At 41.6% G+C, this 20,463-nt stretch overlaps 1 protein-coding gene across 6 annotated transcripts in view; it reads left to right on the forward strand.

The window, feature by feature from the left end:
* The window catches only part of HELZ (helicase with zinc finger), a 166,245-nt gene that overhangs the window by 98,590 nt on the left and 47,192 nt on the right, over nt 1-20,463 (forward strand). For all 6 annotated transcript variants that reach the window (XM_060202610.1, XM_060202607.1, XM_060202609.1 and 3 more), the window contains 7 exons: nt 2,290-2,468; nt 3,336-3,454; nt 4,619-4,764; nt 7,179-7,326; nt 9,996-10,179; nt 11,309-11,537; nt 14,126-14,330. In XM_060202610.1, the coding sequence (XP_060058593.1) occupies nt 2,290-2,468; nt 3,336-3,454; nt 4,619-4,764; nt 7,179-7,326; nt 9,996-10,179; nt 11,309-11,537; nt 14,126-14,330 (1,210 nt within the window). The remainder of the gene's footprint in view (nt 1-2,289; nt 2,469-3,335; nt 3,455-4,618; nt 4,765-7,178; nt 7,327-9,995; nt 10,180-11,308; nt 11,538-14,125; nt 14,331-20,463) is intronic.

Below are 20,463 nucleotides of genomic sequence, written 5' to 3' on the forward strand. Positions count from 1 at the left end.
TACACCCAGGGAGGATCTCCTAGAAACTTGAGTTGTTAGGAGAACTGGCATCGATGGCATCCTTCTACACAGGCATTTTGTTCTGACACCAGCAACGAAGGTGTCAGCTTGGTGCCTCGGGGGCAGGCAGTGGAGGAGAGGATAGCAGCCGAAGGCAGTGAGTGTCAGCATGGCTTGGCTTGGTGGCATGGATAATATTGATCTGTCGTAACCAGCAGAGACGGCACAGCTGTATAAGATAGGGAGAAACACAGACCAAGTCCCAGGGCCTCCAGGAGGATGGGGAGCAGGAGCCCCAAAGAGGAGAGGCTCTGCACTGCACAGCCCTATAAGGAACGGCAAGCCCCCGCCAGCCGCCTGCGGGACCCACCGGCATGCTCCCAGCAAGCACGTGGAGGCAGACAGAGAACAGACTGTCGCATCTTAACAGCACTGGGGGAGTGTTTATTGCGCATGTTTCCAGTACATGGTAATATGGTATAATTTCAGTGAATTAAAATGTATCGCTAGACAATCTACTTTAAAAGTATCTGTTTATTTAAAGTGTGTAGATGGCTTGTTTCTGAAAGATGTGAGCTACTAAAGTAGCATTTGGATTTTGTCCTGTGACATGAAAGTGACACCTGTCACCATTAATTCTAGAATTTTGGACAATGGTGTTGGGTTTCATTGCTTCCCATCTGTGTGGAGGACGCTTCACAAGTGATGAAGCAGGTCTGCAGGTGCCTATCTGTCTCTCCTTTTCCCCTTCCCCTCTCAATTCCTCTCTGTCCTATCAAATAAAAACAGAAAGGAAAAAACGGCTAGTGGGAATCATTGGATATGTAGCGCCAGCCCAAGCCTTAGCGATAACTGGTGGAAATAAAAAGTTATTGATGTTTCTACCTGTCTACATAAAGTCCCATGCATGTAACTGTATGAAAAGTCATACTGTGTTTTAAGGTTGACAGAAAAAAATGTTTCTTCTTATCCACTTCCTACCAAACATAATTCTCAAAGGTAAATTATCTACTCTCCGAACAGTTCCTTTTGGTACTATTATTGTTATTATTATTTTTAAATTAAAATTAAATTTTTCCCCTTTATTTATTTATTGGATAAAGATATCCAGAAGTTGAGAGGAAGGGGAGACAGAGGGAAAGAGACAGACACCTGCAGCACTGCTTCACCACTTGCAAAGCTTTCCTCCTGTAGATGGGGACCGGGGGCTGAAACCTGGGTCCTTGAGCGCTGTGACATGTGCGCTCAGCCAGGTGCGCCGCCACCTGGCCCCCCTTCTGGCATTATTTCTATGTTGTTGTTGCTTTTTCCCCCCTAAAATATAAACTGCTTTATTTTAATTTGTTAAGGTAAAGTTATGTGTTTGATTATCCATTTGTCGTAAGTAACCTCCTTCCTGGTCACCCTGCCTCATCCCCTACCTCCATCACGCTTAGTGGTCCCTGGGACTGACCAGCTTGCACTGACTTGTCTGCTGTGCAGACTTCATGTTCAGTGACTATATGTTGATGTTGTGGAGCTGGCCATGGTAGTAACCTTTACGTCTTAGAAATAAGCAAGGCTGGGGAGATAGCAAACTGGTTATGTAAACAACTTTAGTTGCAGAGGCTTCAAGGGCCCAGGCTCAGTCCCCAGCAGCACCGTCAGCCAGACTTGAGCAGTGCTCTGGTTAGAGGATTGATCTCACCACCTCCCACCCCTGTGTGCATGTGACTGTCCTGTTAGAGCTTTCTCATGGATTTCAGTTGAATAAGTCAAAGCTTGCACGCTGTGTGATTCGCTTCTGTGCTAGCATGTGGCACAACCCCCGTGAACTATGATAGGTACCTAATCATAGAACTTCGATAGGTACTTAATAAGAATTGATTAAAAAACGAAATGGAAATGGCTTTTTATTTTTTGTTGTAATATGCAGTTCACTTTATTAGCACAATTACAGTATAATATAAGTCAAACATACTTTTTGTGAGGCTATTAAAAAAAGTCCCAAATGGGAGTAATGTTTTGAACTTAAAAACTATAATCATTATGAAACTTGTTTTTGTGTTATCTGTTATAATATTTGCCTGAGCACTTGGAGGCGGTGACATATTTATTTTGTGGCAGTTATATGCTTCCTATTGACACTTTTATTGGTAGGGGACATACTATTGATAACAGTGACGGCTGTATATTAAATTCTGATATATTTTGATTCCATGTGTTGTAATTCTCACATAGTAATGTCGATATTTTGGTAGACCGTGAGATGTCAGTAAGTATAAATAGGGAATATCATCTTTTTTATAGGGTTTATTTCAGAAATCGCTGGGTAAAGACTGTCCACCCAGTTGTGCATCAATACTGTTTGACCTCAAGCGCACACTGCACCTTCCAGATGCCACAGAGAGAAGATATTCTTAAACACCGAGTGGTGGTTGTCACATTGAGTACTTCCCAGTACCTCTGTCAGTTGGATCTTGAACATGGTATGCTGGCTCAAAACACATAGAGGGTGGTGTCCCCGGCTGCAGAGGGCTTCTGCATTTGGTTTAGATGAGGGGCGGGCCAACCACAACGCCGGGTCTGCTGTCTTTTTGTGCATCAGCTTTTGGCAGAAGGACCATCAGTGCAATCTTTGCCTCTGTGCCCCCTTTCCTTAGGCCGATTTCTGTGCTTTCCTATGAGTGGCAGCAGCAGCCAAGCCCTGGAATGCCTCTAACTATAAGAGTTTGCATCTGGGGGACGTGTGCTAATGTATATTTTTTATATTATTTATTTCTCATACATTTTCAGGCTGATAATTTTTTTTTTCAGCAATGGTAGGGCCTTAGACTAAAAAGTTATGGATAGCTTAGTGAAATTTACCAATTAAATGAATGAACTATCTAGTAATTATACTTTGTATTTAGTCATGTTGGATTGTAACTTTTCCCTTTTATTTCGGGGTGTAATTTCCTTCACTTTATGTTTAGTATGCATGTTTAGGCTAAAGTTACTCCTGACCTACCACTGCTGTATTTCTAATGCTTTGCCATGTGAATAGTGAAAGGACTTTGGACCTACCAGTGCTTAGTTGTCAGCCATTCTTTTTTTGATGGAAAACTACTCTCTTGTACTTTTAAAATTATTTCTGCATGTACTGGTTCAGCCACCAGTCTTAAAACCCTCAGCTCTACAGTTACTTTTAAATGATGATTTAAATTGAGGGTTTTCTAAACTGAGGATTGGCCTTAAAAGTACTTATAACCCCTAAATCAGCAATGTAATTCTTTGCTTAATAGAAAATAAAGCAGTTATTTTAACCTTTATTACTACTGTAATATGCTTTCCTGTGTTTACACTACCCTTTGTAGGTTTTTTTACGCACATTCTATTAGATGAAGCTGCCCAGGCCATGGAGTGTGAAACCATTATGCCTCTAGCGTTAGCGACTAAGAACACTCGGATTGTTTTGGCGGGTGATCACATGCAGGTAAGCAGGTCCTCTCTGTGCCTTCATAAGGACTCTGTGTCTTCTGTTTGGACTGCTGTTGAAGTTTAAGCACTTCAAGTCTTTCTGAAGAAAATGACTCTCCTGCCTTTTTTTTGGATAGTATGTCATGAATCTGTCAGTGCCATATCTTGCATGCTTACTAGTTTGAAGTTGAGCTTGTTTATTTATTTTATTGCCACCAGAGTTGATCGCCAGGGCCTGTGTGGTCACTATGAGTCCACTGCTCCCAGTGGCCATTTAGTAGTATTATTTTTATTCCCCCTCCTTTCTGTTTTATTGGCTAGGACAGAGAGAAATTGAGAGAGGAGCGAGCGGGTGATAAAGAGGGAGAGAGAAAAATAGACACTTGCATACCTACTTTGTGCTTCGTAATGTGTGCTCAACCAGGTGCCCCACCACCTGGCCTCAGGAAATATTTTTTATTAAATAACTGCCAAAATAGTTGTCAGATGTCTCCAAAAGTACATTTAATTATATTTTTGAATACCTATAATTTTTCTGTTTAGCAGAGTTACAGTTTGAGGTTCTTTTCTGCTGTAGTTAATTAAGGCTGTACCTGCATAGTATGATAGCTTTCAAAATATCTAGGAAAGAGTTGATTGTAGTAGAGGAAATTATGTTGTTTTTTTTTCCCCTAAAAGTAGCTCAGCTTTGTTTGTTAGCACTGAAAGGCGTAATTAGGAACGTATCCCTATACTTTATGAGAGAGTAATGGTTGGCTAATTCACTGATGACTAAAAATAAAAATATGCCACAGATTGTATAGATTTGCCTGGTTATTATTTTCAGTTGATATGATTGATCAGTCTCAGTGGATTGATCGGCTTCACTCCCCTACTGACGCAGTGGGTTGCATCCGCAGATCGCTGTAATAGCTATTGATCATTTTGTCAGAGGCGCAATCTGTGGACCTGTGTCTAGCAGCACTAGGTCAGCGTTGATATGCCGAAATCATTTAAAGTCAGTAATTCAAAGCTCCGTTCTTCATAGTAGGAAAGTTGTTCAAAGAAAGTCCTTTTTAATCCAGTAGTCAACATGTTGAGATACATTAGGCATTTCAGCATCGTGGACTTTGTAGAAGTAGGCTAAGAAACTCTATTTGTTAATTTAGTTAAATTTTCTCTGTATGTTTGTCTGTTACAGCTAAGTCCTTTTGTTTACAGCGAGTTTGCCCGGGAGAGAAACCTTCACGTCTCGTTGCTTGACCGACTCTACGAGCATTACCCTGCCGAGTTTCCCTGCAGGATCCTGCTGTGTGAGAACTACCGCTCCCATGAAGCTATCATCAAGTAGGTGTGAACTGCCCCGTCTCATGTCCCTGGCTTGGTGGGAGGGGCCACAGAGGAACAGGTACTAAGAATAGATCTGCAGAATTTTTATATAGTGTTGCCGCACACTGTGTTTAGTTTTATGTCTATGAAGGATACCCCAAAGTAATAGCCTCAACGTTCCACAGAACAGTACATTCCTAGAAACTAAAACTTGAGGTTCTACTAGCTATGACATATTTTCTGTGACTACATACACGACATTTTTGTAAAACTACTTGATGCAATAAATATATTGATAAACGACATAATGATTTGCTTATATGTGTCTGATTATACAAGGAGTTTGTTTCAACTGAAAGGAAGTTAAGGGGGGAGGAGGGAGGAGAGGAAAGGGCATGGAGAGGAAGGCATGAGATTTAGTGATGACTTTTTTAAAGGTTTCCTGAGAGCTTCTTTGGAGGTGCTAGCAGAGAAACAGGTGTAGCTGTTCATCCACCCTCAGTGGGATCTGTTTGGTGAGATTTGTTCTCCCACCCCAGGGACGCATGTGGAATGCTGAGGGAGTCCGGACAGCTTTGTAGATAACCAGAGCAGCTGAATCGGCCCTGGCGATCATGGGGGTGACAGATGTCACAACCAGATGACCCTCATGTCCTTTAAAGATTTCTGTTAAATATAAAAGTGAAAATATTATAGTATAAGGGCTATGCAAAAGACTTTTGTGTCTAAGGTGCTGAAGTCACAGGTTCAATCCCCCGTACCGTCATTAACCAGAGCTGTGCAGTGCTCTTGTGGGGGGGGGGGGAGCAGAAATATTAAAAGTGACAGCTCAGTGATAGTCCATGGTAGCCAGACCAAGAAACAAGACTGACTGCAGCACTTGGGACTTATGCTCCTTTCCAGCCACTGCCTCCACCAAAATCTCATAATTTTAAAATATGACCATTTAGTACTGAAATTAATAATATTGAGATCCAACATCTTGATCTCAATAAAAAATGGACAGAGGAAATTTCTCCAAGGACATACAGGTGGCCAACAGTCATCTGAGAAGATGCTCTTAAGAGAACTGGTCATTGGGGAGTGGGGGAACAAACACAGTGAAGTGTCACCACTGCTGTTAGAAGTGACTGTCAGTGAGGACGCGTCAGCTGATGGGGACATGGAGAAAGCGAATCCATTATTCACGGGCACGTAGACTGAAGCGACCATTATGAAAAAGAGAATGCAGATTCCTTAAAAAAAAAAAGAAAGAAAGAAAAAGAACGACTGTATGACCCAGCAATTTCGTTTCTGGGTATTTACCTGAAGACAGTGAAGAAAAGATCTGGGTGCCTCTCTGCTCTTTCAGCATGATCTGCAATAGCCAAGATTGGGAAACAGCCTGAGTGTGCTTTGCTGGGTGAGAGAGGGAATAAGACCTGGCGCTTACATGCACACACAGGAGAACACCGCGGAATCATGATCACTCGTGACGTGTGGATGGGTCTTGAGGTTTTTAAGTGAAATCATGTCAGACAAAGATGAATGCCCTATTGTCACTTATATCTGGGATCCCAAAACTCAGCCAGACAAGCTAAAGGGAACTAAAATCGCAGAGACTAAGAACATCTTGTGGCTGGTTACCAGAGGGGAGGATGGTTGAGGGCCGGGTCAGATGTGTGAAGAGGGTGTACAGAGGCACATCCTCGAGTTCAGGTGCTGGAATGCTCAGTATCGGGGCAATGTCCAGTGATACGTTGGATTAGAATCAGGATGGTAAGCCTTTCCAGTGTAGATGAATCATGCTGGACACCTGAAACAAAACTAACGCTGCATGGTAGTACAGTTCTTAGAACACAGTCACATTCTTATAACATCGATCCTACCAGTCATGTCAAAACCATTTATGGCAAGCAATAGGACTGTTATAAAAATAAGCCAAGATTTAACTGTGATTCCTCTTGTTGGTAGTTATTTGCTATAGTCACCCATGAAGTAAATAACTGATTGTATCTTTTTCAGTAAAGAATGCTAATTGTACAGTGAAGACATTGTGTGCACTCTTTATCTCTATAGTTTTTGTTTTTAATGTATGTGATTTACTAAATGAAAACGGGGACTAATCAAGAAAATAAGCTGGCCAGCAATTTCCCTCATACAGGGAGATCCTTAGAATATCGAGCTGCTGTTTTTTTCCTATTTTCTGGCTTCATTCCTTATTAGAAAATCAAATCCATTCAGCAATGATATAGCAGGAGTTGACTCTGTTATTTCTGGGGTTAATTTTAGGAAAGCTTAGCCCTATAGGTATGAAATGACTCAGTTAAGATTATTCAGGAGCCTAAAGCAACAGTATTAGAATGAAAATTCTCTTTCTTGTGGGTGAACTTAATTTTGATGCTAGGTTGCTGTCTGTGTATTTACTTACTTATTTTGGTCTTTTTCTGCAGTTACACCTCTGAGCTCTTCTATGAGGGCAAACTGATGGCCAGTGGAAAGCAGCCAGCACACAAGGATTTCTACCCACTAACTTTTTTTACAGCACGAGGGGAAGATGTACAAGAAAAAAATAGCACAGCTTTTTATAATAACGCAGAGGTACCTGAGCTGTTTTTGCACACTGTTAATTAAGATTTTGGGTTTTGGCAGTTCCCTAATCTGGTTAAAAAATTGAGTCATGAACATAGTTTGTGAAGTTGATTCTTTCCTGGCTAATGTTGATGGCGCTAAGGAAAATCTGAAGCACAGGATGTGACATCCTTTTAAAAAGCCAATAGTCTTTGCACATACTGGCTTGTCAGAAAAGTCTCTCTGTCTTGCTCTTGAATCCCCTGCTTTCTCATATGATTAGCAGGTAGCGCTTGTCAGTAGTCAGCCAGAGCCTGTGGTTAGCAGTCGGAAAAAGAGGACTGGCAGATGGCTCAGCTGGTTGCTACAGCAGCTCTGCTGCGTGCAGGACGCAGGGTTGGCAGTCTCTGATGCTGTGGTGGGCCTCCTTCCCCACCCACCACCTGGAAAAGTCTCCCTACAGCAGTAAAGCCCTCCTCCCCCCAACTCCAAAAACCAGAAGTAGTAAAAAAAAAAGTCAATATTGCCCACTTGATAACGTTCTAGCTAGAAGATAAGAAACTGGACACTTTTGTTCATGCCATTTAATTTTATCTTTGTGAAAATCGTTCTTAATCTCCAAATGATGACAGATAACTCTAGGGTGTCTCTTACATTCATGTGTAGGTTGGAAACCATGGCTTTGGAAACTAGCCAGTCAGCTGTTTCAGGGATCTACAAGTCTAGTAGGACACACAAACCTGAAACCAAGATGTCAGCACCAGAGCTGAACGTAACCGTCCCCCACTCTGATTAGTCATGGAACAAGTTTTTTTCTTTTTTTTTGCCTCCACGGTTATCACTGGAGCTCGGTGCCTGCACTACGAATTCACTGTTCCTGGAGACTATTTTTCCCATTTTGTTGCCCTTGTTGTTTATCATTGTTGTTGTTGTTATTATTGTTATTGCTTTCATTTTTTTTTTTTGGATAGGACAGAGAGAAATCAAAAGAGGAGGAAAGATAGAGACCTGCAGACCTGCTTCACCGCTTGTGAAGCGACCTCCCCTGCAGGTGGGGAGCCGGGGGCTCGAACTGGGGTCCTTAACTCCGGTCCTTGCTTTGCGTCCTGTGCACCTAATCCACTGCGCTGCTGCCTGGCCCCCTCATTTAACAATTCTTTACAAACTTAAAGGATTTCGGCTATATACGTGGTGTTTTATCAGTCACCAGCCACATTGTCGCCTCAGCTCCCACGCCCTTCATCTCCGACACCTGATACAGATTTCACAGAGTCTAAGGATTTGGTCCTCCTCCACTTTTTTTTTTTCCAAGTTTGATTTAGTCATTTATACTCCAAATATGAGTAAAAGCACCTGGTGGTTGTATTTCACCTCTAGTCCAGCATACGCACCTCCAGCTCCTTCCACTCTCACTTCACATCAAAGAATCTTACCTTTCTAGTAGCAGCAGTAGAGTCAGTTCCATTGACTACACCCGTAGCTTCTTTATTCAGTCCAGTATTCTTGGACAGTAAGGTCGTTCCCATATTTTGGCCACCGTAAGTAGTACAGCTATGCACATAGGATAAAGTCCTGACTTTGATCCTGAAGCAGGGTTAATGTTTTCTTCTCAACCAGGACTGCATGTCCTTTTGCAGCTGTAAAGTGTGGTTCCCAGAGAACCGGACAAACATTAAGATAGGTAAAGTGCGTCTTCCTCAACTGTGAAAATTGGGGAGAGGGATTCTTTACGCTTCTTTGTTGCCAACAGGTGATCCCTGCGCAATAAATCCATTGCTCCTGGCAGCCATTAAGTAAAGATAGCTTTTTTTTTTTTCAACTTAAAAAAATTTTTTTATATTCATTTTCCCTTATGTTGCCCTTGTTGTCTTTTATAGTTGTTGTAGTTATTATTGTTGTTGTTATTGATATCATCATTGTTAGGTTGGACAGAGAGAAATGGAGAGGGGAGGGAAAGACAGAGAGGAGGAAAGACAGACAGACACCTGCAGACCTGCTTCACTGCTGGTGAAGCAACCCCCCTGCAGGTGGGGAGCCAGGGGCTCGAACCGGGATGCTTATGCCGGTCCCTGCGCTTTGTGCCACCTGCACTTAATCTGCTGCCACCGCCCGACTCCCAAAGATAGCTTTTTTTTTTTATTATTCTTTATTGTTGTAGGCATACCCGCACCTTCCTTATTTTCTGTAGTGAGGACATCATGTCTTATGTCCGTTTGCATTTCAAGTCCTTGGACACTCTGAATAGCTGATACTTGCTGTTATTTCACTGTAGTGGTAGGGAGACTATAATTTGAATTTAAAATTGCAAATGGGAGATATATCTTAGCCCATACAAATCCTTAAGTTCTTAAAGAGAATAAGCTGAAGTTTTTCTAATTATATTTAACATTGTAAATTTTAGTACTATTACTAAGTAATGTACATAAGAGACAATTTTTCCTTACTCTGTATGCCCTTAAATTATTTTTTGAATCTCTCTGTTGTACTCAGTGTATGTGTGTATTCTAAATATATAGTCATCTCTTAACAGGCAGTGAACATGTTTTATTAACCATCAATCCCAAGCTTTGAGGCTGTCTGGTCAATTTGTTTTAGTAATATTGATTGATTGTATAATCCTTTCTACACCTACTTCCCTTACTGTATCATTTCGTCCAAACACAATTACAACCATCACGTGTGTATATGCTTGACTCAAGGTGTTTGAAGTCGTGGAGCGTGTAGAAGAATTAAGAAGAAAGTGGCCAGTTGCGTGGGGCAAGTTAGATGACGGCAGTATCGGCGTGGTGACTCCTTATGCCGATCAGGTCTTCAGGATACGTGCTGAACTTCGCAAAAAGAGACTGTCTGACGTCAGTGTAGAAAGGGTGCTCAATGTTCAAGGTAAGGCTAACTGAAACAAACTAAGTCCAGATGCTTGCACCTTAAAATGCACATTCCATTAATAATTCTCTGGGTTTCTTTTCTAGACAAGTTAATTGTGTGCTAGTGTCATACACGGTCTGTAAAGCCAAATGTGGCAAATAAAAGTTGAGCTCATTACATTTCTGTGTCCAGACAAAAGGAGTATGAGCAACTGGACTTTTCCAGCGACCATGGTTTTGTAAATATCACACAGTATTTACATGCTTTTTTTTTTTTGCTTCCAGGGTTATCGCTGGCACTTGGTGTCAGCACTACGAATCCACTACTCTTGGAGGCTATTTTTCCCATTTGTTGCCCTTGTTGTGGTTGTTACTGTTGTTATAGCTGCTGTTGTTGGATAGGACAGAGAGAAAGACAGACACCTGCACACCTGCTTCACCGCTTGTGAAGCCACCCCCCTGCAGGTGGGGAGCTGGGGGCTCAAACTGGGATCCTTATGCCGGTCCTTGCGCTTTGTGCCATGTGCACTTAACCCGCTGCGCTACTGCCCAGCCCCCTATGTGCTGTATTTTAATTAAAGTAGCATATAAGATCTACTGTTGTCACATGGTATCTTAGGATGAAATGTTCATACAGATTTAAAACCTTGTTTCAGCCCTGCACATTCTGTTTGAATGCTTACTGTAGTACCTTACACACATATATTTTCCTAAGTGAAAGTGAAATTACAACTAGCTCGTTTAAATTGTCTTCATGTAGTTAATTACTGTAGTCTTTGTGCTTTTAAATACATGAAGAAAACTTATCAGACAAAATAAGGCGAGGTTGTAGCTACTATAGTAAAGAATAGAAATGACCTAGAAGCTAAGTGGTCGGCTCAAGCAGTAATTCTGTGCTAGTTATTTTAGGAAATGCTATACTGTTTCCTATTGTAGTACATGTGCTCAACCAGGTGTGCCACCACCGGGCCCTGCCAGGCTGCTTTCCATGGTGCCAGACCACTTCACGTTCTCACTCATAGAGCACACGCTTTAGAGTCTCTCCACAACTTTACTAGCATTACAGAGCAATAGTATGAACAAATGCTTTTTTATTATAGTAATGGCTGAGGATAACAATCGTTAAGCGTTCGTTTTTCTGTTTACAGGAAAGCAGTTCAGAGTTTTGTTTCTTAGCACAGTGCGTACGAGGCATACCTGTAAGCATAAACAGACCCCAATTAAAAAGAAAGAGCAACTGCTGGAAGACTCCACTGAGGACTTGGATTACGGCTTTTTATCCAACTACAAGCTTCTCAACACTGCCATTACACGAGCACAATCCCTGGTTGCTGTGGTGGGTGACCCCATTGCCCTGTGCTCTATTGGAAGGTGCAGGTAATTACGTGCTGCTTTCTGGAGTATCAGAGGAGAAACCCTTGAGTAGTTTGATCCTACGTAGACATTGCTCTATGTAACCTCTTGGTTCATTGAAGTTAGGAGGCTTAGTCTGTTTTTTGGCCTCCAGAGTTATGGCTACTGTTCAGTGCCTGCACTACGAATCCGTTGCTTCTGGAGGCCATTTTATTCATTTTATAACATTTCTCAGTGTTTACACATTTTAGAAATGGTCATTATTTGGTTTTGGATAGCAGCATCAGTGTTCATTAGGTGGACGTCATAATGAGTTTTGATTAAAATGTCAATATAAACAAATTAATATTTCAAAGAACAAGTCATTATTAGAAGTGTATTAACAATTTGAGCCCACTGTTAAAATTCAATCTGATTACCAATTTGCAGTCTTAAGTGCCTAGATTGAAGGAACGTATACTCAGAGTTGTGCCCTGTGCATCAAAAAGTTTGAGATATTCAGTCCATTTTCCTCTCTTATATTAATTAAAAAGTGACTTGTGAGACTATAAGTTAATAGGAGTACACCAAAGAATTTTTTATTTTTTAAAATTTATTTTCCCTTTTGTTACACCCCCCTTTTTATTGTTGTAGTTATTGTTGTTGTCATTGGTGACATCGTTGTTGGATAGGACAGAGAGAAATGGAGAGGAGGGGAAGACAGAGAGAGAGAGAGAGAAAGACAGACACCTGCAGACCTGCTTCACCGCCTGTGAAGCGACTCCCCTGCAGGTGGGGAGCCGGGGCGCGAACCGGGATCCTTACGCTGGTCCGAGTGCTTTGTGCCACCTGTGCTTAACCCGCTACGCTACTGCCTGACTCCCCAAAGAATTTTTTTTTTAAAGATTTATTTTGTTTGTATGAGTTTTTTTGTTTGTCTGTTTATGCTTTTTTAAGACTTCTAGGTGACTTGCTGTGTACTCGAGTATAAAGGTGTCAGTGTCGGGAGAAATCATAGGTGTCCTTTAGAGTATAAAATACTGTTTGAACTTTATAGTAAGGATGGGCATGCATATTTAGAGTAGTCATTTAAAATTTAAGAACTTTTTTGTGGTGCCAAGGATCAACCTAGAACTTTGCATGTGGGCTGTGCAGCTGAGTCCCATCCCTAGCCCAGTTTTTTACTTTAGTTTTTTTTTTTTTTTTTTTTTTGAGAGCGAGATTGGTATTGAGAAACAGATGAATAATAATGCAGTCTTCACGGCCCTTGAACCTCACTTATTTCTGTCCCTGTGCTTCAGATTGAGCCCAGGTCCTCACACTAGGGAAGCACAACATTTCACCTGTAGAATTCAAGAGTCACCTCCTTGACCTCTAAACTATTTTTATTTGTTGTCATTTGTAATATCTTAAAAATATTTTATTTATTTTGAATAGAGACAGACATCGAGAGGGCAGAGGGAGACAGGCAGAGAGACAGAGAGACTCATGCAGTACCGTGTCATCACTCATGAAGCTTCCTCCCTTTGCAAGTGGGGGACCAGGACCTCGAACCTTGGTTCTTGCACGTTGTATGTAGCATGTGCACTCTACCAGGTGTGCTACCGCAGCCCCATCTTTTGTGATACTTAACATTGTCAGTTTTTCCAGACCAATTTTCAAACCTTTAAGAACAATAGTATACAACAGAAACAAGTCTATTTTAATTTGATTAGGAATTGTATAATCAGCATTAAGTAAGCACTCCGACTTCATATCTTTTCTACAATTCGTTTAACTCTTTCAGCTTCAATTAATGATAGAATTCTCCATGTAACAAGCATCTGTTAATTAAGAGAGAAAAAGGCAGGAGCAGCTCATTGCTTCTCTTTTCGGCTTGTGTCCTGGAGATTGAATCCACGGAGGGTCTTGTAGACGTGGAGCAGCTGCCCTAGCCCTGAGCTGCCTACCCAGCACCGGCGCAGCTGATGGCTTAGGAGTCCAGACTCAGGTCATGTCCTCAAGTAACTTTCCCTGGTCACCCGGCACCAAGCTATTTTTGTCCCAGAACCTCAATTAATTAAACTGTATGTATAAATATACATATACATATATGTGTAGATAACACGCACAGATATACCTGTGCCTACAAATCGATTAATAGAGTTGCCTTCAGTTTGGAAAATTCCCGGGGTTTTTGTTTATTTGTTTCTCTCAGAGCACTGCTCAGCTCTGGCTTATGGCTGTGTAGGGGACTGAACCTGGAACTTCGGAGCCTCAAGCATGAGAGTCTCTTTGTAGAACCATTGTGCTGTCTAACCTCCTCTCCCCACTTCCTCCCAACCCTGTTTTGAAATTCTCAGTTGGTTGATGATTCTACATTATGTAGGTGCCTGTACATGGTTTATGTTAGTTGTACAAGTCAGTAAAATTAGTTGGGAGCTGAATTTGTATGTTCTACACATGACTTCAGTAATCAAACTTTCAGAGCCTTGTGATTTGGTAGAAAGATTATCCCTGAGTGACAGGTGAATAAATTGAATCTAGTGATTTGTGATGGAAGAGGACATTGAAATTATCTTTACTATATTCTATTTATTTCTACGATCTTAGTGACTGAATTTGTAAATTGACTTTCTAAATCTCTTCTGTAGGAAATTTTGGGAGCGGTTTATTGCCCTGTGTCATGAAAACCACAGCCTACATGGAATCACCTTTGAACAGATCAAAGCTCAGCTTGAGGCCTTAGAACTAAAGAAGACGTATGTGCTGAATCCACTGGCGCCTGAGTTTATCCCCCGGGCCCTGAGACTGCAGCATTCAGGAAACACAAACAAGCTGCAGCAGTCCCCCCCCAAGGTAAAGCCTGTAATGCAGTGGGAGAGGTTAAAGGGGAGAGAACAGCACAGACATGCCAGAGGTTTATTGGGCTGCGAGTTTAAGTGTTGGAATTGAAGGTTGCAGTTGACCGCAAGCAGTTTCTGCAAGGAACTTGTCTAGTTTGGACATGTAAGTGAAAGTGAAGTGTGGTGTTCAGTCATGCTTAATGTCATAGTCCCCTTCCAAAATATCCAAATAGCTGATTGCTTCTGGTGTCCTCTGTGTAGTGTAACTTCTCAGTTCTCTTTTAGACAACTGTGAATAAAGAAAAAAAAAAAGTTGAAGACACCACCACAATGATAAACACATGTTCTAGCATACTATTAATCAAGAATAATAGAATAGCACTATTTTTGTAGAGAAATTAGTTCCAGTCCTTTGTTGATGACCAGTTTGTTTCAGGTAGTCTTTGACACAGGGAAAAAAAAAAAACGTGACTGATTGCTCGAATTGATTTTGAACTTGATTTATTGTATCAAAAGGAGTACAAGGGCTGGCAAAATCACTCACTTGGATAAAACACTTCTTTGCCATGTACATGACCCAGGTTCGAGCCCAGCCTCCACTGCATTGAAGAAGACTTTAATGTTGTGCTCTAAAATGTAGTCCAGACAGGTGGAGATGAGGCCGTTAAAGGCCATTTCTACTCTTGAACTTAGTTGTTGTTCTTTTTTATTATTTTAATATTTTTATTTATTTATTGTTGGATAGAGACAGAGAGAAATTGAGAGGGGGAGATAGAAAGGGAGAGAGCTGTACTTCACCACTTGTGAAGCTTTCCCCCTGCAGGTGGGAACCAGGGGGTTTGAACCCAGGTCCTTGTACAATGTAATGTGTGCACTTAACCAGCTAAATAGGCATTAAACTAAGGAAAAATAAAAACTTTGGTATTTGTTGTATGCTTTTTTTTTTATGTTAGTTATTTACCTATATTGAGGGGATTCATGGTCTCCAGTCAATAGTAAATACAGCTATTGGCACATCTGTAAAATTTCTCAGCTTTCTGCAAAGCACTCAACCCTCCCCCAGCAGATCCTCCTCGGTGCTTGTGTTCTGGGACCTGAAAGCACCCCCACCCCAGAGTCTTTGACTGTGGTGCCGTACAGAGTCCAGTCCAAGTTCTGCTCTGTGTTTCCCTTCTGTTCTTTCTCTCAACGTCTGCCCATGAGTGAGGTCATCCCATCTTCATCCTTCTCTTTCTGGCTGATCTCACTTCACATGATTCCTTCAAGCTCCATCCAGGGTAAGGGAGGTGAAGCAGGTGATTTTACCATTTATAATAGCTGATATGTAGATCACAGCTTTCTCAGCCACTCACCTGTTGTTGGAACTTAGAAAGAGACTTCAGAATTTATTTTCACTGCCAGAACTTCTGCTGAGACTTCACATCTGTGCAGCTCTGTTCCCAATGGACTTGTGTTTTTGCCATTTGTGTTTCCAGACAGAGTGAGACACAAGGAGGAAAGAGATTGCAGTCTTCCACTGTCGTGATGCTTCCTTCCTCTTTGCAGGATGCTCCATGGTGGCCCCTGGGGCTCGGCCCTGAGTCCCTGCACCCTGTGTGTCCTACTGGGCGAGCTATGTCCCGGCTCCAAGAATATTTTTAGATTTAAAAAGTAGGAAAATCAGCATATGTCTTTGCACACTCTTCTCTTTCTCCACCTTGCCTTGGCTTTGTATGCATTTTTAAAATATTTAGTTTATCTTGGATAGAGACAGGAAAATTGAGCAGGAAGGGAAAGATAGGAGGGAGGGAGAGGGAGGAGATGAGATACCTGTAGCACTGCTTTACCACTTGTGAAAGTTCCCTCCTGCAAGTGGGAACCATGAGGCGCCATGCAGTGCCAGAGATGGAACTGCAGAGGACCTCGCGTAGAGTAAGGCGCGCCCTCCACTGACGCCCAGCTACTGCCCGACTTCTGCCCCGACTCCTGCTGTTGTCATTTCAAATGACCTTATGTTTCTGATCTTCCCAACTACTTCTGCCACATTTCTCCCTCCCTCCCTTCCTCCTTCCCTTTCCTTTCTTCTTTCTCTCTTCTGTGTGCTTCCCTTATCACTTCTTCATTTCTCGAGTTTCTTCTCCGTTTTCTTTTCAAGTTCTTTCTTTGGCAAGGGTGGGTGGGATACTGACGCAGTACACTTGCTGTCACGCGCGTGGGCTTTCTCATCTCCCCGTGATAGCTGTCTGCAGACACTCTCATCCCCAACTAAGGCCCTTTTCTACCACTGCACACCTGGACCAGATGCGTATTTTTAACTTTTTTAAATTACCCTTATTTATTTATTGGATGGAGACAGCCAGAAATCAAGAGGGAAGGGGGAGATAGAGAGAGGGAGAGACAGAGAGACCTGCAACACGGCTTTACCACTTGCAAAGCTTTCCCTCTGCAGGTGAGGACTAGGGGCTTGGACCCGGGTCCTCGTGCATTGCAGCATGAAGTCTATTTTTCATACCCAGTGCTAATCACTAGGAACATTCTCACTAGTGGACCATGTGTGTTTATTTTCTGACTACTTATTCTGACTTGTTAACAGCTAAAATATAACCTCCCTACCCCAAACTAGCCAATTAGCCCTAAACCTTTGCTTCATGCTATTCTCGTTACTTAGTGTTGATGACAGAGTAGGAGATAAAGGGAATGCTGCTCTACTTCAATTTAAAATGATGTTTCTTTCTTTCTTTCTTTTTCTTTCTTTTTGCTTTTTTAAATTTCTTTATTGGATTAATGTTTTACATTTGACAGTAAATACAATAGTTGTACATGCATAACATTTCTCAGTTTTCCACATACAGTACAACCCCTACCAGGTCCTCTGTCTTCCTTCTAGGATCTGTATTCTCCCCCAATCCACCCCAGAGTCTTTTACTTTGGTGCTATACGCCAATTCCAGTTCAGATTCTACTTGTGTTTTCTCTTCTGATCTTGTTTTTCTTTTTTTTTTTTCTGATCTTGTTTTTCAACTTCTGCCTGAGAGTGAGATCATCCCATATTCATCCTTCTGTTTCTGACTTATTTCACTCAACATGATTTCTTCAAGCTCCATCCAAGATGGGCTGAAAACGGTGAAGTCACTGTTTTTAAGAGCTGAGTAGTATTCCATTGTGTATATAGACCACAACTTGCTTAGCCACTCATGTGTTGTTAGACACCTGGGTTGCTTCCAGGTTTTGGCTATTACAAATTGTTCTGCTATGAACATAGGTGTACACAGATCTTTTTGGGTTCCTTAGGATATATCCCCAGGAGAAAAATTGCAAGATCATAGGGTAGGCTTGCTGCTCCCTTTTCTGATGTCTGACATTCTCACAGGAGTGAAGTGGTATCTCATTCTTGTCTTTATTTGCATTTCTCTGACAATCAGAGACTTGGAGCATTTTTTCATGTGTTTCTCAGCCTTTTGGATCTCTTCTGTGGTGAATATTCTGTCCATGTCCTCTCCCCATTTTTTGGATGGGGTTATTTGTTTTCTTGTTGAGTTTTGCAAGCTCTTTATATATTTTGGTTATTAAACTCTTTTCTGATGTATGACATGTAAAGATCTTCTTCCATTCTGTGAGGGGTCTCTTTGTTTGGGCATTGGTTTCTTTTGCTGTGCAGTAGCTTTTTAATTTGAAGTAGTCCCATAGGTTTATACTTGCCTTAGTCTTCTTTGTAATTGAATTCATTTCATTGAAGATGTCTTTAAAATTTATGCAGAAATGAGTTCTGCCACTATTTTCGTTTATTTATTTATTCCCTTTTGTTGCCCTTGTTGTTAAGTTGTAGTTATTGTTGTTATTGATGTCATCATTGTTGGATAGAACAGAGAGAAATGGAGAGAGGAGGGGAAGACAGAGTTGGGGGAGAGAAAGAGACACATCTGCAGACCTGCTTCACCACCTGTGAAGTGACTTCCCTGCAGGTGGGGAGCCTGGGGCTCGAACTGGGATCCTTATGGAGGTCCTTCTGCCAATATTTTCCTCTAAATATCTGATAGTTTCTGTTCTAATATCTGAGTCCTTGATCCACTTGGAATTTACTTTTGTATTTGGTAAAATATACTGGTTCAGTTTCATTCTTCTGCATGTTTCAACCCATTTTTTCCAACACCATCTTTGTTGAAGAGACTCTGCTCTCCCCATTTAATAGTCTGGGCACCTTTGTCAAAGATTAGATGCCCATAGGTGTGGGGGCTTATTTCTGGGCTCTCAGTTCTATTCCACTCTGCCTTTTAATAGGTGAATTCAGGTCATTGATATTTATTGATATCATAGATTGAAGATATTTTACCACAATTATTGTAGATTTTTAGAGTGTTCTGATATAGGGCATATTTATGGTAGTCTGACTATTTATAGGAGGCCTTATAGAATTTCTTTCAGAGCAGGCTTGATGATAGTTGATTCTTTCAGTTGTTTGTCTGAGAAGTTATTTTATGCCTCTATCTTGTCTGAATGACAGTCTAGCAGGATACAGTAGTCTTGGTTGAAAGCCTTTCTCATTGAGCACTTGATATCTTGCCATTCTCTTCTGGCCTGTAGTGCTTGTGTGGAGAAGTCTGCTGCTAATCTCATGGGTTTTCCTCTGTAGGTGACTCTTCGTTTGTCTCTTGCCACCTTCAGGATCCTTTCTTTATCCTTATTCCTTTCCATTCTAAATATGACATGTTTTGGTGTCTTTAAGTCTGGGTTAATTCTTTGGGACCCTCTGGGCTTCTTGAATCTTTATGTCTTTGATGTTGTCTAGACTAGAGAAGTCCTCAGCTATTTTTTCCTGCAGAATGCTTTCTTCCCTCCCCCCTCTCTTTCTTTCTCTCGTAAGCCAATAATGCATATATTATTTCTTTTAAAGTCATCCCATAGGTCTCTGTTGTTTTCAGTATCTCTTAATCTCTTTTGGAGATCTCTTACTTCTTTTTTTTGGTTGTCTAATTCATCCTCAATCTTGCTAATAATTCAGTCTTCAGCCTCATTGATTCTATTCTCTCTCCCCTCTACTGTTTTCTGGAGTTCATGTATTTTGTTACCCTGATCTGATACAGTTTTAGCTTGTTTAGCTAGTTGTGTTCTTAGCTCAGCTATTTCAGCCTTCATCTCTCTAATAACCTTGAAATAGTTAGTGTTTTATTCCAGAGTCTCATTTGTTGTTTCTGCATTTCTGATGACAGTTCTTTCAAACTCTTTACTCACTCCTGTGACTATTTCCTTAACCAGGATTTGGATGTTAACCTCACTATTTTGTGGTTCAACCTTTGTGGGGCTTTTAGCTGGACTCTTAACCTAGTTCATTTCTCCAATATTTCTTCTTGTTGGTTTAACCATTCTATAGAGTATGTTTATGAGGTCCCTCTCTCAGTACTTTTCAAATTACTGATCATCACTCTTGCCTGGATTGACTTGTGTTTAAATAAGGTTCTTAAAGAGTTTACAGTTGTGGAAATTAACCATTTTTTCAATAATATTTCAATCCCTGTGTTGGAGCACAGTGGCTTAAATGCCTCTTTTGTTCTTTTCTTCCCTGTAGGCTCTGGGAGCCTGAGGGCTTTTAAACTGTAACTGTAAGTAGGCTTCTTAGCTTAATCACTCTCTCCTGACTAAGAGATAAAGCAGGGTGGGGGAGAGATAGCACAGTGGTTATGCAAAGAGACTCTCACACCCCAAAGATCCAAAGCTCCAGGCTCAATTCACCTTCTCTGCCAAGCCACTGTGCAGCAGTGCTGGGCCCTGTGTGTTTCTAAACAAGTCCCGTTTATAGTTTGTAGGTTCTGAGGCAATTATTCACCATGTTTTCTTCAGGAGAACAATGTGGAAAGGCTCCCACTACACAGCCCTGATGCTAGGCCACCGAATTGTAGCTCTTCTCCTGAGTTTCCTGGTCAGTTCTCTGTTCCCAGATGGCAGCACAGGGCCTCCCCCCTGCTGCTCCAGCCTCTGAGGGAAGTAGCAGTGGAGACTCACAGTTGCATTTGGTGAGTCCTCTCCTCCCTTCAGCCATCTTTTTTTGGTGAAACAGACTGGAGGTGGTGTCTCAACTGGTAAACTGCCAGACTGTTACCAGCCACTTAATCTCTCCCTAGACTCCTCTCTGTCCACGAGCCACACGTGCTTGCACTCACCGGTGGTTTGGTG

Source organism: Erinaceus europaeus, chromosome 12, assembly GCF_950295315.1.
Source record: "Erinaceus europaeus chromosome 12, mEriEur2.1, whole genome shotgun sequence".
Classification (NCBI taxonomy): domain Eukaryota; kingdom Metazoa; phylum Chordata; class Mammalia; order Eulipotyphla; family Erinaceidae; genus Erinaceus; species Erinaceus europaeus.